The sequence below is a fragment of the Ammospiza nelsoni genome, chromosome 2, assembly GCF_027579445.1.
Source record: "Ammospiza nelsoni isolate bAmmNel1 chromosome 2, bAmmNel1.pri, whole genome shotgun sequence".
NCBI classification, from domain to species: Eukaryota; Metazoa; Chordata; class Aves; order Passeriformes; family Passerellidae; genus Ammospiza; species Ammospiza nelsoni.
In genome coordinates this window covers 57,198,860-57,214,568 of record NC_080634.1, presented here as the reverse complement: position 1 = coordinate 57,214,568, position 15,709 = coordinate 57,198,860, and the positions used below count along the sequence as shown (strand labels likewise).

Sequence of the window (15,709 nt, the reverse complement as noted above, 5' to 3'; positions counted from 1 at the left end):
AATCTCTTCCTGCTGTCCACTGTTTCCAAATGCTGTTTGTTCTTACATGTCATAGGAGCTTATTTCTTCTTCCGTGCTACAAGCTGAAATATTTTAAATGTAACAAGCTTACATTTTACATTTGCTTAAGAAACAATGATTGGTGTTCTGAGGACCATTTTATTAATCGCAGTTTATTAAGTCACCAGGGCATTGATTTCTTTTAAAGGTGGAAATACACTTGAAGACATTCTCCAGCTTACAAATGTGTTATCTGGGGACACTGATTTTTAAGAACACAAATAGTCTTCAAGGTACCTCTGAAATATTATCTGCTTTACTTCCCCCCCCATACAGTCAATTCAGTCTACAAGCATCAAACTTTCTTCATTTTTACTGAAAAGAAAGGAAAAAAGTCCCATTCAAACTGTTTTAAACATTATGGCATTTTTATTAATGGTCTATTAAACCAGGTAAGCTTATATAGAACAAAAAAATCATTTATGTAAAATCAGGCTGTAAACTTCCTACATCATTGGTTGGGTGGACATTGAATCCTGCCTCTCTGGGGCAAATAAATGCTTTGTTTTACAAGGAAAGTCCATGGAAAGTGTTCAGATCATACAAAAACAGCAGTTTACATAGTTACCAAGCATTGTAACAGAACTCTACAGGTGGATACTAGATGACAAGGCAGTGCTGGCTTTTGGCTTCAGTAACTTAGTAGAACCTTCAAATGATCCTACCCATGTACTTTCTTTTTTTTTTCCAGACTCCTTTCTTGAAAACAGAACATTGCTTTTTATTTCAACCCCAGACACAGTTTCTGCTTGACCAAATGTTCACTTTTAAATAAATACCTTTTTTCTGTTGTATCCTAAAACACAACAATACTTTATTAAGTATTTAGTCTGCAAGATACACAAACACAAGGTTGCTGCAGTCCATCTCACCACAGTAAAAAGCATCCCTAATTTCTTCTGAAATGTCCCACAGTTGGGTTTCAATATTTACATCCATGCACCCACATTTAACCACCTAAGCCAGTAAGGGTGGTTTTTCTTTGAACACATGCAATGAAAATTTAAAAAAATTAAATAAATAAGTGTTTCTATGAATGAAACACTATCACATCCAGGTCAGATGATACAAAATAAAAGCCAACGCTGACACACTGGACCTTTAGAATCACCCTCATTCAGTCCAGAGATGCTTTTTCTCAAAATTACAGGCTTTGTCAATTATTCTGAAATTGCAAGTAGGCTTTAATGTGTATGGTTGGCTGGAAATAATGAGCAGGAAGGAAGTAAATTGGAGAAGAAATGACACTTTGTTCTATTAAGCCAAAAATGTCTTGTCCCAAGCTGCATGCCATTTCAGCTGCAATCCCTGTTCAACTACTTTGTTATGAACTTGAGCTAATGGAGGAGAGTGGTGCCTCTCTCCAGTGCTATCATTCCATGGAGCGGTGTCCCCAGAGAGCCAGGGAAGGTTTGTGATCAGATATTGAGTCAGAAAGACCCCCATCATTTAACGTTTATAGTTTTTTGATTCTTCTGAGTAAAACAACAGAAACATGCGGAGAGACCTTTCATACTCCACACCTTAAGAGAGCTGGTGTGACCAGTGCCAAGCCAGCAGCAGGGGAGGGGTTTCCCAGCTGGTTCCATTTCCCAGTGGGACTGGATGTGTGCCACTGTGCTGCCATGGGGGTGGATGGGACAGGGGCTGGTGCCAGCTGCTGCCCCAAGGCTGGGATGTGGTGGTACACCCTTGTTCTGGGCACTGCTGCCCTGAAGGAAGTGCTGGCAGGTGAATCTGGCATCTCAGGCTTAGCCAGGAATCTGCAGCCTTGGCTTTCATGGAATCCCTTGTGCCCACACTGGCATGATCAGTGCTGGGCTACAGCACACAGGGTTGGCAGCAAAATTGTGCCCTACGGTGACACTGTTTCACTGTCTGCAGGAACCTCTGGCTGTGTGCTGGTGCCAAGTGCTTCTCAACACAAACTTAGCAAAACTGATCTCCTCCCCCAGCAAAGCTGTGTTTTTGATGAATCAGCATTATGGATTGGAAAGGTTTTGACCACTTCTGTTTGAATACAAAATACTGACACAGCTGCTAAGAACAGACTTAACACTGCTGGAGGAAGTCATACTCATCACTGAGGGGGTGGCAGAATGTGCTTGTTAGCAGTAGATAATCCAATGTATTTCTAGTGAGGGTCTGAGGCAAATGTCAAAAACACAATTAAATATTTACCTCAGCATTTTCTAAAATATTTGCTCATCACCCTCTTCCTAAGTAAATTCTGCTACCTGTGTGCTTCACCTTTCTAGTCATACACACAGGGCCTGGGGTGAAGGGGGTACTACTCACTACTCCTCTTCCTCTTTTTCCTCATACTCTTCCTCAAAGAACAGGATTGTTTGAGAAATGAGCCTCCAATATAGTAAAGAACAGCTGTTTCCACCTTAGACATGAAGACATGATAATTTAAGGGAATTAAGTTCTTAGAAAGCACATTTGAGGATTAGAAAACATCACTGAAGGATGCCGTGGCACAGCAGGGACCTGCAGGAAGGCTGCATGACTACTTACATAATTATATTTGTGAGTCCATAATTATATTTGTGAGTCCATCTGGTGTCCTGAGCCTGGTCACCCAGCTTTTTTCTTCCCATTTGTAAAATACTGCAAAAGGCACTTGAAGTCACTTCAGTCAGTTAAAATCTGAAATTCTCAAGGTTAATTCACAGTTACCTGTTACAAAATTCAAGTAAATGCTCCATAAGCTCCACATCTTCTGTAACGGGGCAAACCCCTCTCTGTGCAGCACTGGGTGGGTTTTCACCTTAATTTACTTCAGCCAAGTGGGAATGAAGCATCTACTCTACCTCAGCCACCAATGATCAGTGCTGGGAGAGAGGCATGGCCAGAGGGCATCTCCTCTCTCCTGAACAGCCCTGAAAGGAAAGTGAAGTGGTCACCTCACAGCTCCGACCACAGGAGAATCTGAAATGCCCTATTTGGACAAGTTACCTTTATCACCATTTGGAATATAATGTCAGTTCACTCTTAAAAATTTAATTAATTTGAAGATACTACTTCAAAATCACCTTTTTCTCCATTTTTCTGAAGTTGATCTGAGGAGAGATAGTAAAACTAACTATGCCTCAAGCAGAACTTGAAGAATGCTTGTTTGGGTTTGTAACTAGGTGGTTTTCTTAGTAGTCAAACTCACGGCATGACAATTCACATCACAGACAAACTTGATGAGTGCTTCCATTGGGGGGCCAGGGACATGCCTGGTGTAGTGGAAAGGGAGATCCTTTTCATTCTGGCTAAACAATGAGACAAGAACTCAAAACTGTAATATCCTGCTGAAGCTCCTCATAAATTAACTCCCAAATAAACAACAAATGAGACATACCCTTCTACAAACCACAAAGCCTCGCATCCTAAAGAACTTATGGAACTTTACTACATGTCCAGAAACACAAGTTCGTATCTCCACTGGATTATAAAAAGAAGCCCATGATGGCATATTAACTGAGTTTTGAGACAAAAACAGACTATGAAAGTTTTAGCAGCAAAGAGGTCACTGTGCCATAAAATCCAAATACAGACTGTTTAAAAAAAAATTAGTAACTAGACAGACTAGATAATGACAAGCTTAGTTTGCTTGACTTTGGGTGGGAAAGGGTAGTTACTGCATTAGATTTTTGTGTTAAATTCTGGCTCTTGGCAAGGAACAGTCACCACACACCTACACTGTAGCCATCCTTACAACAAAGCCTACATGTCAGTGGACTTCTACACACTCCCTAAACTGATGGACACCGCGACTTTCCTTCCAAACCATTGCACATTCTGACCACGGGGGAGTTCTCCAAAGGGAAAGTATTTCCAGAAGGGAAGAGGATGTGCTCTTCAGCTCGGTAGTAGTCAGACCTCAATTTCGGAATGCTCCCACTCTGCTGGCTTTGCTAATGAAGTTTTTCAGGAGGTCATGGTCCATGTCTGCAAAGCCTTGAGTTTGTGTAACAACAGTCAAATGGTTTATGCAAAATCTGAAGCAAAATTCTTCCAAGTCCTAGGAACAAATTTGAGTAATTTGTAATATGAATGACTGATAAAATTATGAACATTGTTACTTTGTTTCAAATCTGTCATTTAATTAGCAAAAAACACACCAGATTGCTCCCATTATCAACCCCTTTTCTATCCTTTTGATGAGATCACAAATGATAGGATGAAGTTTTTTCATACAAACTATTCAATAAACCCACTTTGAGAAAATAGGAGTAGCCACCTAAATCAACTCTAGACCTCCATCACATTTACTACATACTCATTAGAAAAGTTACCAACAAGTGAAGCCATCAAATTGCCCCAAAAAGAACTACTAGAGCATCAATAACTCATTTCTTGTCCTCCCTGCACTGAATTCAGTAGTGAATGTCCTGTGAAAAACAGCAGATCTGCTAGTCATGCTGGAAATAAAAGCAGAATACGATGTAAAAGGGGATGATACTTGCTGAACACAAACTGCATGTTAGGATACATATGTCTTTCATGGCAAACCTAGGAACTGAATTCCTCTGTCTAATGGGATTCCCAGATAGCACAAAAGGTTCTGTCTTGTCCTGGTCTCACTGTAAGAAGATGCTCAGCAGTTCAGCACAGCATGGCTACAAGTCAAACAACCATGATTGCATGCAGCAAATTCTTCCCACTCAGACTCCTCACAACAGTGGCAATCTTTCTCTCCATGCACTGGCTCAGCCTCCTTTAGTTGGCTCCTATGCAACAACTTGCTGTGAAGAAAAATTAATTACCTTCTGCATACAGAGCTGGAGCCAGCAGCAAGGAAGTCAGAATTAAACCATAAACTATAAAACTCTTCAAGGGTTACAGCAAAAAGAGTAACCCAAGCCAATTTGATTCTATGTTAACTTCACAAACATTGCAGCCTGGCATTAATAGTAGCAAGATACTCAGCAGACGACCTGTGCATTTTCTTTTGAAAACTTTTCCTTAGATTCCATGTTTCAAGATGTAACTAAAGCATAAACTGAAACACAAAATATCCTTAAAGAAGAAATATGGTATAGCAAGTATCTCTCATCAACAACTACTGGGAAAGTAGAAGAGGAATGAGAATAGAAAAAGCAAAAAACCAGAGGAAATAAAAATGTAGACAATCAAAGACAGTGACACCTTAAGTTCCAGCAGACTTCTGAAATGGTACTGTTAGAACCTGAGCTGCTTTACAGTCAATGTGAAAATTTTTATACTAGCTAAAACTATCAGCAGCTAGTTTTTCTGCTGCTGGTATGAATAGAACCATAGATTATAGAGAATCAGTCATTTTGCAGTTTCAAGAAATACTGTCTTTTTAATTCTGTTTTATAGAAGATGATTAGTCTAAACTTTGCTACAGTGTGTATGAGAAATATGCTTTAAATTAACTTGTAGCAGAAACTCTTTGTATTTTCTGAGGATAGGAAAAAATATTTTTATACATCTTAAATCCTAACAGAGGTATACAGTAGTCAAGTTAGTCTTCATTTAATTTGCAATGTGGAATGGCATGTCACACACCACACTATAATCTTTCACTTGCAGTGTTCACATTTAATGACAAAAAAATAGAATTCTATCTCTTCAAGCTTCCAAAACATAAGGCCTCTTTCATAATCCCTCTTTTGGCAGTTTTCTACTGAGGTCCTGACACTGCACATTGTTCTCAATGTAGTACACTAGAAGATCCTGGTTTATTCCATGATTCCTTAGAAGTTATCCCCATGTTTTTGAAATTTTTTTTTTAAGAAATCTTTGCTGCCCATCCAACCCTCTCTGACCCATGGGTATAGGCAGGAGGGCAACAATACACCCCAAGTTTGGCACATGCTGCAGCCAGGGCAAGTGAACCAATTCCTCATCTGACAATTGTGCTAAACTGTTACAGTATGTTTTGAAAGAGCAAAACACTGAATCATAGAAGGAAGAGGAGGATAACATGTATTTAGTTATCCAGCAATCCCTTCTATTGTGCTTCAGGCCTTATAAACTCTGGTACTTTGTTCAGGCTAGTTTCACTACTTCACAACACACCTGGACATATCTTTAACTCCTTCACCAGATACAGACCAACCAAAAGTACTTCTGCTTTGAAGATATTAAAAAATTTTGGAAAGTTTGAAGGAGGAGAAACTAAAGAATAAAATTTTAATGAAAAATCTGCTGTTAAGAGAACCAAACCATTGGGTCATGCCTTTCTGTAGAGTTTTCCCTGCCATGCTGGGCTTGTAGCAGCACAGCACACTGAAGGCACAAGTCCTTTTTGACCCAGCCATCCATGCCCTCTGTTTCTGCTACCTGGGTTACAAATGCCTAGTAAGTGGCAGCTGGCACTCTTACTATCTACTGATCTCTTGTTATCCTCTCTTTCAATGCACAGAACTTACTGAATTCCAGTCTCCTCTTTGCAACTCCTACCCAAATTCATCTCCTGTAGTTTGCTGTCTCCATACAGCACTGACTATTGTAACATTATTAATTCAGTGTTTGTTTCAGTCTCTTCTACTTGCCTCCCATACCTGAAAGGTATTTATAACAATGTCCCCTACACCTGAAATACATAATGAGACTTTTTGGACAATAAAGCCCACCACACAGTTATTTCCACAATCATCACAGCACTAGGAAGATGAGAAAAGGAAAATATCTTTGAAAGTATTTCTTTACCAAAAAAGCATGGATAACAGGCTGACTGCTAGTGACTCATTCCAGAACCAAGGGCAGAGCAGATGACAGGATATGGGGGGAGTATTAACAATAGGTAATTTATTGTATGTCAGCATAATTCATTGTAAACAGCACTGCTAAAGTAGATTTTTTTAATAAAAGCACAAGTGTAAATATGCAGGGACTTTACAGCTGACTCCTTCCGCTGCCTGTAAAAGTCAGCACCAGAATGATTGTACCAGACACCGGCAGACAAAATGATCAGGTGGAGAACTCAGGAAGTGAAAGGGCAAAATCCAAAGGCAGAGATGTAAATGGCAGTGAGAAATTTGTATGCCAAGCCCTGCAATGCCACATGACAAGGAAGGAAGCAGATTAAAAACCCTGACTCACAGAGGCAAGCCAAAAGGGCAGGAAGAAAACACTAAACTTGGAGTTTTAAAATTTTTATTTAACAGCTTAAAAAGGGGAAAAAAACATTTGTTAAGCCAGAAAAGGAAATTACAGTAATCATGCCTCATCAGTTAAATACAGTCACGTTTACATTAGGCAGCTTCATTTCTCAGAAAACATCTGCTTATCTGAGAAGTTCTTACCTGAGCTTCGTACTTGACAGCAGCAGAGAGGAGAGCAATGGCATTCTCTTCACAAATGCCTTGTTTGATCGTTTGCTGGCAAAGCTTTTTCAGTCTGTTTTCTCTATACAGTGTTGCCAAATCTAGCAGCCCTGTGAAAATTTATACACCTTTAACTATTCTGGTGCAAAATATATTAGTGGCTTTTCAAGTTAATCAATCATCCTTTTGTTTTAGGCTGAATTAATCAAAGATGTGCTCTGTTTTTTTCCCCTATGTGATGTGTGCATTTTTAAGGTCCCCTACAGACCTATCAAAAAAGGAACGATTTTATTACTATGGAAGTGTTCTATTCTCTTGTTCTCATTCTGGACATCAATTACTGACTTACATCCTCTTAAATTCATGCAGGGAAGAGCTCTCTTTTCATTCCGGATCAAAAATCACTACAGCTACTCAAACAAGTAAACTTTCAGGATGGCAGTAGTGCCTTTCTAAATAAAGGGAAGTTCTTAGTAAGAGCAACAACGAGTTCTTTCTGAAAACTTTTCACCTTTGATCCCATTGCATGCCCACCACTTATCCTCCTTGGGCATGTTTACTGCTACTGCATCTTTTCTTCCTGACACCTGCCACATTCAAGATTAAAGTGCTGAAGAAACTAAAACCAACAAGCCCTGCTTTCCTTACTCTGTAATGACACCTAGATTGAACTTTTCAAAAATAATCATCTAGAGTAATTTGCATTTATGGCAAATACCTATTGCATCTTCAGGAGGGAGCCTAATGTTGTCTGTATACAGATATTCCAGGAAGGCTCGGTAAACAGGGTAAGAAAATTCACTCATTTCTATAATTTCATCATCATTATTGAGTACGGAGCGGAAGTGTTCACACCTACAAAACACGAACAAAAATTGTATATGGCAAAGAGTTAAGCTTGAAAGATGAGCTGCAGCAAGAAGTTGGTGAAAAAAAATAAGTCAGTCCCACAGACTGAATACAAAAGCAGAACCTCTAGCTACATGATTTCTTGCTTTGAACATGTTAATTTCTTTAAGTCTTACAAGCCTGATATATATAACGCAGAATTTTATTTCTGTTGTTAATATTTTATGGCAGAATCCATTTCCACTTACAATATCTACGAGGATTATCCATCTAGTTTTGGTGCTATTTTTTAAAATCGATTATACATTAACAACCAATTTTATTACCTGTCTTGTAGCACATAAAGTTTACAATTAACTTAGACACTTCTGAGATTTGACCCTGATTTCTCCAGCATTTCCCAATGAAGAGAGAAATTATTAATAATTTCAGATATCATTTATTCCAGTGTCAGAGTCCATACACAATTTAGCATTAATCATGATATTCAAGGATTAAATTACTGAATGTGAAGACACTCTCACTCAGATCTTTCATCATCTTTTCCTTACAAGTCTGAACACTTTTGTGACAGATACAAACAAGGACAAAGCACTGCCTTTGGTAGCTGTAATCTGCAACTTCCAGTTCACAGTAATTTACAATGCACTGTAACTTAGTGTTCCCTAAAAAGCATCCTAGCATGCACATTGTTTTCAAATGTTTTGGTGATAAAAATGAACATCTCCACTTCTGATAACCTCCTAAAACGACCACAATTTAATCATACTTCTTTGTACTACACTAATTTGTAACTCGCTCACATCTGAATTTTCTCTTCTTTTACTCAAACTTCCCTGTAAAAAGTAAGATGGTTTCCTTTTAATGTCTCTGAGATAAAACTACAACTTAAAGACAGTATTACTTAAATCCAAATGAAAAATAATTATTTAACTAATGACTTAAGTTCTTCACATTTTACTTGTTAATGAAAGAACTTTTTTAATCTTAGTACTTTGAGGATTTTAATAAAATAATGGAACCTCTTGTCAAATTCATAAAGAAATAAAGTCATTATCCAGCTTCTGCCACATCTTTTACCACATTCCAGCATTGGGAGAGGTAGACAAAACCTCATTGTTTTGCTTCCCAGAGCCCCGTGTTAAGTAATGGTGAGACCATGCTATCCATCCAGCATGGGTCAGACCTTGGGAATGGTCTGTGCGCCAATGGCACCACACAAAAGTCAGAGAGAAGGTAGTACATTGATCCCTGAAAAATTAAGCCAATGAAAACAAAAACTGGTCAGCACACGTCCTCCAGTCTGCAATTATCTTGGAGTGAGTGATCTGTTGGAGCGTCTCTCTCACTGTCGCTATCCCTGAGCTGACCCAGTGCAGATACATCCAGCTCTGGCTGGCTGAATGCAGGGCTGGAAAATCCCACCCCTGCACTGGGATGTCCCTGCTCCTGCAGGCAGTGATGGCCTTGGGCTGCTCTCACTGACATTCTGGGTGCTCCCTGCCATTCCTCCACCACTGCCTGCCAGTAACCACCAACAACGGGATCCAGCTCAAGAGCCGGAATGGAACAAGATGGAAAGAAGTCCTCATAAGCAGTAAAGAAATGACTAAACAACAAAAAGGAACTTTTAGCAGCACTGCTTTCATGACAATGCTCCAGGCCAAATGTTGCAAAACACCTTCTTAAATACTTTGATCCAGTTGCACCATGACAGTAAAGAAAATATTAATTTTACAGGCTGTGCCTGTGCTTTATTATTCCCTCACAGTATTTTGGTAACACCATATATGTAAAATCATTTTAGAATTAGATATTTCCTTCACAGAATGCCATATAATCTGATAAAAATACAGCAAGAAAAAGGAAATATGAGAAAGCTACATATAGGCTGATTATCAGGAAAACGAACCTCAGGAACTGTTGTCATCTTATTGCAGGGGCTCCATACTGTTGTCTCCTGATTGCAAAAGTTTCTTGTGGGTAGCTCCTTAAACCACTGACCCTCTCTTCTTCACAAAGCAGCCAACTGACTCCAGTTCCCTTCTCACCCAGCCACCCCACTCTTTTATAGCACTCTTCTTCTCACTGGTCACAGCTGTGGCCTGGTAAAGTCAGGCCTGTTCCTAACCCTTGGTGATTGGCCCAGCTGCAACTCCTTAGGGGTGAGATTACTTTCTACACTATCTTTGTTTTCTTGTATTCTATCCCCCTACCAGGAGCATTTTGGGCATACACAAGATTTGGTGTGGTATCTGATGGAGAACACATGCCATTCCAAATGATGAGGGTGGACTATAGGCATGAATGTAATGAACAAGCAATGAGACTAGTAAAGAGAAGACAAAAGTAATACAGGTAATCAGAGTAGTAAGAGGAGAGCAGAAAAAAAAACCCAAAAACCAAACAACAAAACAAGGACAGGCAAGAATTAACAGGGAATTTTAATTTCACACAGTAATATACAAGAAATCACTAAGAGGGCTCAGGAGCAAAAGCAGCAAGATGAAAGTGGTGATAAGCTGAGTGAGATAGCCAAGCATTTTGAGAAAAAAAATAGCAAAGAGAGAAAAATATAACAATGAGGAGGATGAAGCAGAAGCAATGAGGAGGCAAGGCAGAAGAGATCTAAAGCAGTGTCTCTAGAATATCACAGGAGAAACCACATTAGCAGTAACAAATTTATCTCTCTGCATGTTAATAACAATGAGATCATTCTGTAGATCTGCTTACGTAAAATCTCATCATAAAGTGGTCTTAACTTGCAAAAAGTTGTAAAAACAGAAAAAAAAGCCAGCTTAAAAGTCAAACTCACTGGTTAGAATGTTTAAAACACATAGAACACGAAATCTATCATAAAAGGAGGAAAGAGATCATCTGGAAGATGCTGAAACAACTGAAGTGTTCTGTGGAAGGAAAGAGTGCCAAGAATAAACACAACCCCCTCAAATCATTCTGGTGGAGGCATCCAAGCATATAAAGGAGGAAAAACTGATTCTAACTACTGACAAGACAGCAGAAGGAAGCGAGCCTTTTCCTTGGCAGCAAAAGGTTATTGGAAATTGAGGTCAAGGCCATTTAGGAGCACAAAGGAGGATAAATGTCAGATGGAGGGAAGTGTAGGCAGATAGTAGAGGAACATGTTTGACAATTACAAAGAGAGCAACAGTGAAGAACAGCAGATGAGTCCCTGACTCAGGGAAAAGGGAATTTATAAGAGTAAGTCAAGAATTTTTTTGCAGTGATGACTCAGCACAGTGGACTACACTGCACAGTTTAGTTTATACAATTGATACTGTTTGTTTCTTACCTAATTTTAAGAAGAACTTTATGAACATGAATGTACTTTCCATCCACTAGGAACTTCAGGTCTGCAGTTTCAGGGTTGTCAAATTCCTTCTTTAGTGATTGGGCAACTGTTAGATGGTCATCAGGCTCTAGAATAAATAGGGGACTTTATATAAATTAGTAAACAATACAAATATCTCCCACTACATTCTAGGTATCTGTCAGCAATTAACAGTCTTAACAAATACATCTCCTTAAAGGTAGCAAAACCCCCCAGCAGCCTACATGTTCTGTCTGGGCCCGAAAAGCAAAGAAAGGACAGCTTTCTTCAGTCCTTTCTAGTTTCCTGCTCCAAGCAAATATCTCTATTAAAAACCTCTGAAATCCACTCCTCTAACTCATCTATATAAGGCCAGGAAAATAAAAAGTTTAATCTCAGAAGTTTACTGCACCATATGATAGAAAATGCTATCAACCATTAGTCAGTAAATTATATCAAATTGAAACTGTTAGTTATTATAAGAGCCTCCAAAGATCAATAAAAAAATCATAATAAAATTTTCTGAAATGCTTCCATAAGGAGGCATTATATTACAGCAAAAATGAATCTATTACAGAAACAACATATTGGTTGCCAGTGAAACTGTCCAGTGCAATATCACTAAAAGTAAATACCAACACTTACAAGTTTATTCTAAAATAACTGTTTTCCCTAGACTTAATTGTGTTAGAAGCACAGTTTGTCAAGGTCTGCATACTCCTGTTGGTGTCATATGTCTGTATATCCCACAGTGCACATGATATTTGCATTATAAAGTTACCAAACAGCTTTGAAAAGTCCTCCATTATCTGCATACAAATTTTTACCTACTGAACTGATCCAAATCTCCATCACACAGCCTCAGAGAACCGTCTTCTTTAATACTAGTAAAAAAATCAACAACCCACTCTACCCCCAAATCTCATTCTGAACTGTGACAGCATTTTGTCTTCTTACCATATAAATAGATATTATGGGTTTAGACAGATCTTGTGGGTCAATAATTAGTTGTTCTTTACAGAAAATTACATAAATGCTAGGTCCTGTAACCTATCAAACTAGAAATTAGAATAGTATTCTGCTGGAAATGGAAAGACCTTCTCCACAAGCTCTAAAAAAGCTTAACACACACACACACACACACACACACACACACACACTTTGATACTGTTACACTTTGTTTAGCACAGTCATTTTGCACTTCATTTAGAGAATGTCAGGTATACACAATTTGGGTAGGTACACATAAAATGGATGGGGGAAAGAAACCCAATACAGTCATGATAAAAAAGAGAAACATTTCTGAAACAATGATACAATAAAATAATTTGTTAGTTCTTCTTTTGTACAATGTGTGGTTTATTTATTTTGACCTCTGATTCAAAGTTAACTGGCAATCCAGGTGTCTACCAAGACACATCTCCAATTGACTTCTTACAGCCATCAGAGGAAAACTGAATAGAGTGGGGTTCAGCTTTGAAACTCTTAGGGGGAAACCAGCTGCTTTTATTTGTTACAGCAGTGAAAGGGGAGCCTGAGGAAGGAAATGAAGAGGCAGTTCCCACTGACAAGGCACAAAGCCAACAAAACTCCTTAGCAGCCAGTGCTAAGAATTGTATTAGAAATGTTAGAACTGCCACAAACATGGAGAGAATGGGTATGCCTGGGTGTGGAAGCACACAATAAAAGGGACAGAGAAGGGCTGTAAGCATGGCAGATGTCCATGGCATAAAGGTCAGCAGATGTAAGATCCCAGGACACAGCTGCCTGAGGATTCTCACCACGCATACGTCAGATGACAAACAGCACTGAGTCAGTCCTGAGAGCTTGCCAGGGTAGGACAGGATGAAGAGGCCAGTCACCCTCAGCTCCTGGAGTGTGCAAAAAGGCACAACTGACTCCAGCACAGTGACCTAACTGAAAACAACCCAGCAGACATGACAAGGACCTGATAGCCAGCGTCCTTTTTCCTGTGTCATCACAAGGAACCCTACCTCCTGAATAGTGCCAGGGTGCTGGAGACACTACTTGGCAAATACCAAAAAGTGGCTTTGAAAGTACATCTGAAACTTGTTTTATTTAAAAGTAAAGTAACCTTTCCTCCTGTAAGGCTTCACCTTATGCTTTGGTGCAACATTGCTACACTGTTGTAGCCCTATTTCCAAAGGGACTCGGAAGTTAAGGTCAAAAAATCCCAAACCCCACCAGAAACTCACACAATAAACAAATACACAAACCCCCCAAGAACAACAACAAACAAAACCCCAAAACCCACAACAAGTCAAAAGAAACACACAAAATACCACCACAAAAAAAAAAAAAAAACAGTAAGAAACCAAACAAAAAATCCAACACCCCAGTAACTTCATTAGGAACCATAATGGGATTAAATTGCAGCTGAAGAATGAGCTCTCTGGTAGCCAATGCTGTATACTTAACTCTACTCAAGGCCATTAAGACAGATCTCAATGCTAATCAAGCACCTGAGATCCAGCAACACTCTTCAGAAGACCAGGTCACAATCACTTGTGATGAGACTGAGTGCTTGTGGCCAATTCAGAACATGGGAATTTGAACCCCTCAATTCTTAGCAGTCTACTTAAGAGCATCAAAGAAAGCTTCAGAGCTCCTCAACTCAAATCTCCAAATTCAAACTCAGATTTTCCACCCAGAGCCACTGGACAGTCACACACAGAGGTTACACAAAAAACTTCTCCCCAAACCTGAGGCACTTCCCCATAGAAATGAGCTCTCGGGATCTCTATCTGGTCAGAGTGACCCCAAGATATGTTAGAAAGTCTCTTTTCCCAGCCTGGCAGTCGAAGAAGGAGTCAGAGCTCTTCATTTCTCGGTCTCAAGGTTGTTTTTTGTATCTTATCTATAAAATTCTTTCTCCAGGCCTGCCCAGGTCTGCTCAGCAGGACAGTCCAGGCACTCTCACTGCCCCCGGGGCGGTGTTATCTTTTTATACTAAAACCTATGTGTACAATATTTACAATTACTGTCCAATACCTATCACCTATGTTAGACAGTGAGCTTCTACTCTAAGTCAATCTAAAAGTGCCAACATCACAGGAGAAGATGGAGGCTAGGAGGAAGAAGGAGAAAGGCTGGACACGCCCAGATTCCTCCTCTTGTCCCCTGAACCCCCATTCTAAAAACCTCAAAAATCTATTTTTCACCCTGTGATAAATTCACTATCATTCTACTTAAACTGTCGTGGCTTGTAGTCCTTCATATAAGGTTGGTAATTGTTTTTCCCAAGGGCTAAATCAAAGGCACAGGGGTCTTGGGCTCTGTGCCAAGGTCTCTGAGCCCCCTGGGCAGGGGCTCGAGCCCTCCAGGGCAGCCAGAGGAATTTCCTGGGTTCTGACAATGAGCCACATCAATAAAACAGACAAGTGTTTAGCCCTGACATCAGGCTTTAGCAATTTTTTACCATGCCACATTACCACTTACACACATATAACATGTCATTATGATTATGCTTCCTGGAGTAAGTTTTTGTGAGTAACTATGTTTAGGCTTCAAATACACGCAACTGTTGTATGAGCTACCAGTTCTGTTTGGCAGGTGTCAGAATAAGGAGCCTTTGGGCTCACCTACGGAGAGCAGGCGCCACATGACGGCGGGCGTGGCGAAGCAGGCGAACACGTCGTCGGTGCAGGCGAAGTGGGTGAGGTGCGGGAAGGTGACGGACTGGCCGCGGCACTGCCCCCACATGTACACCTGGCCGCTCTGCGTCTTGGCCGCCGACGTGTGCGCTGAGTGGCAGGCGGCGATCTCCACCACCCTGAATTTGCGAGCAAACAAAAGGAGAAAAGAAAATCACTCATCATGAACAAAATGCAGTGAATCAGCTCACTGCCCCCTGTCTTTCTCTAGTGCAAGACATGCTTTTAAGCATGCACATAAGCAAGAAGGCTTTCTGGTCACACACAGCAAAATTAAAAGGCTGGCAGTGTTTCTGCAAACAGCGGGCACTCCAAGTTTCTCTTTGGGAAAGCATCTTGGGAGAGAGCAGCCAAAGCTGCAGCAGAGCCCTGTATCTGCTGCAGCACATCCTCTGCTGATCCCTCAGCTCTCTCAAGCAAAGCTATGATGAGTTTCAAGTCTCTGAATGTCCTTGGTGGTGCTAGGCAGTGAGGGGAGTAGCTGTATTAAGCTGCAGAGAACAAATACT

The 15,709-nt window shown here is 40.1% G+C and overlaps 1 protein-coding gene across 3 annotated transcripts in view; it reads right to left on the bottom strand.

Annotated features, from left to right (window-relative positions):
• Positions 1-409: 409 nt before the first annotated feature.
• Positions 410-15,709, bottom strand: part of RCBTB2 (RCC1 and BTB domain containing protein 2) — a 33,208-nt gene continuing 17,908 nt past the window's right edge. For 2 of the 3 annotated variants that reach the window (XM_059466924.1, XM_059466922.1), the window contains 5 exons: positions 15,129-15,319; positions 11,509-11,635; positions 8,068-8,204; positions 7,329-7,459; positions 410-4,075 (listed from right to left, as the gene is read on the bottom strand). In XM_059466924.1, the coding sequence (XP_059322907.1) occupies positions 3,935-4,075; positions 7,329-7,459; positions 8,068-8,204; positions 11,509-11,635; positions 15,129-15,319 (727 nt within the window). In that variant the 3' untranslated portion in view covers positions 410-3,934. Of the gene's footprint in view, positions 4,076-7,328; positions 7,460-8,067; positions 8,205-11,508; positions 11,636-15,128; positions 15,320-15,709 lie in introns of those variants that run through there. The other variant, XR_009417927.1, reaches the window with a different exon arrangement.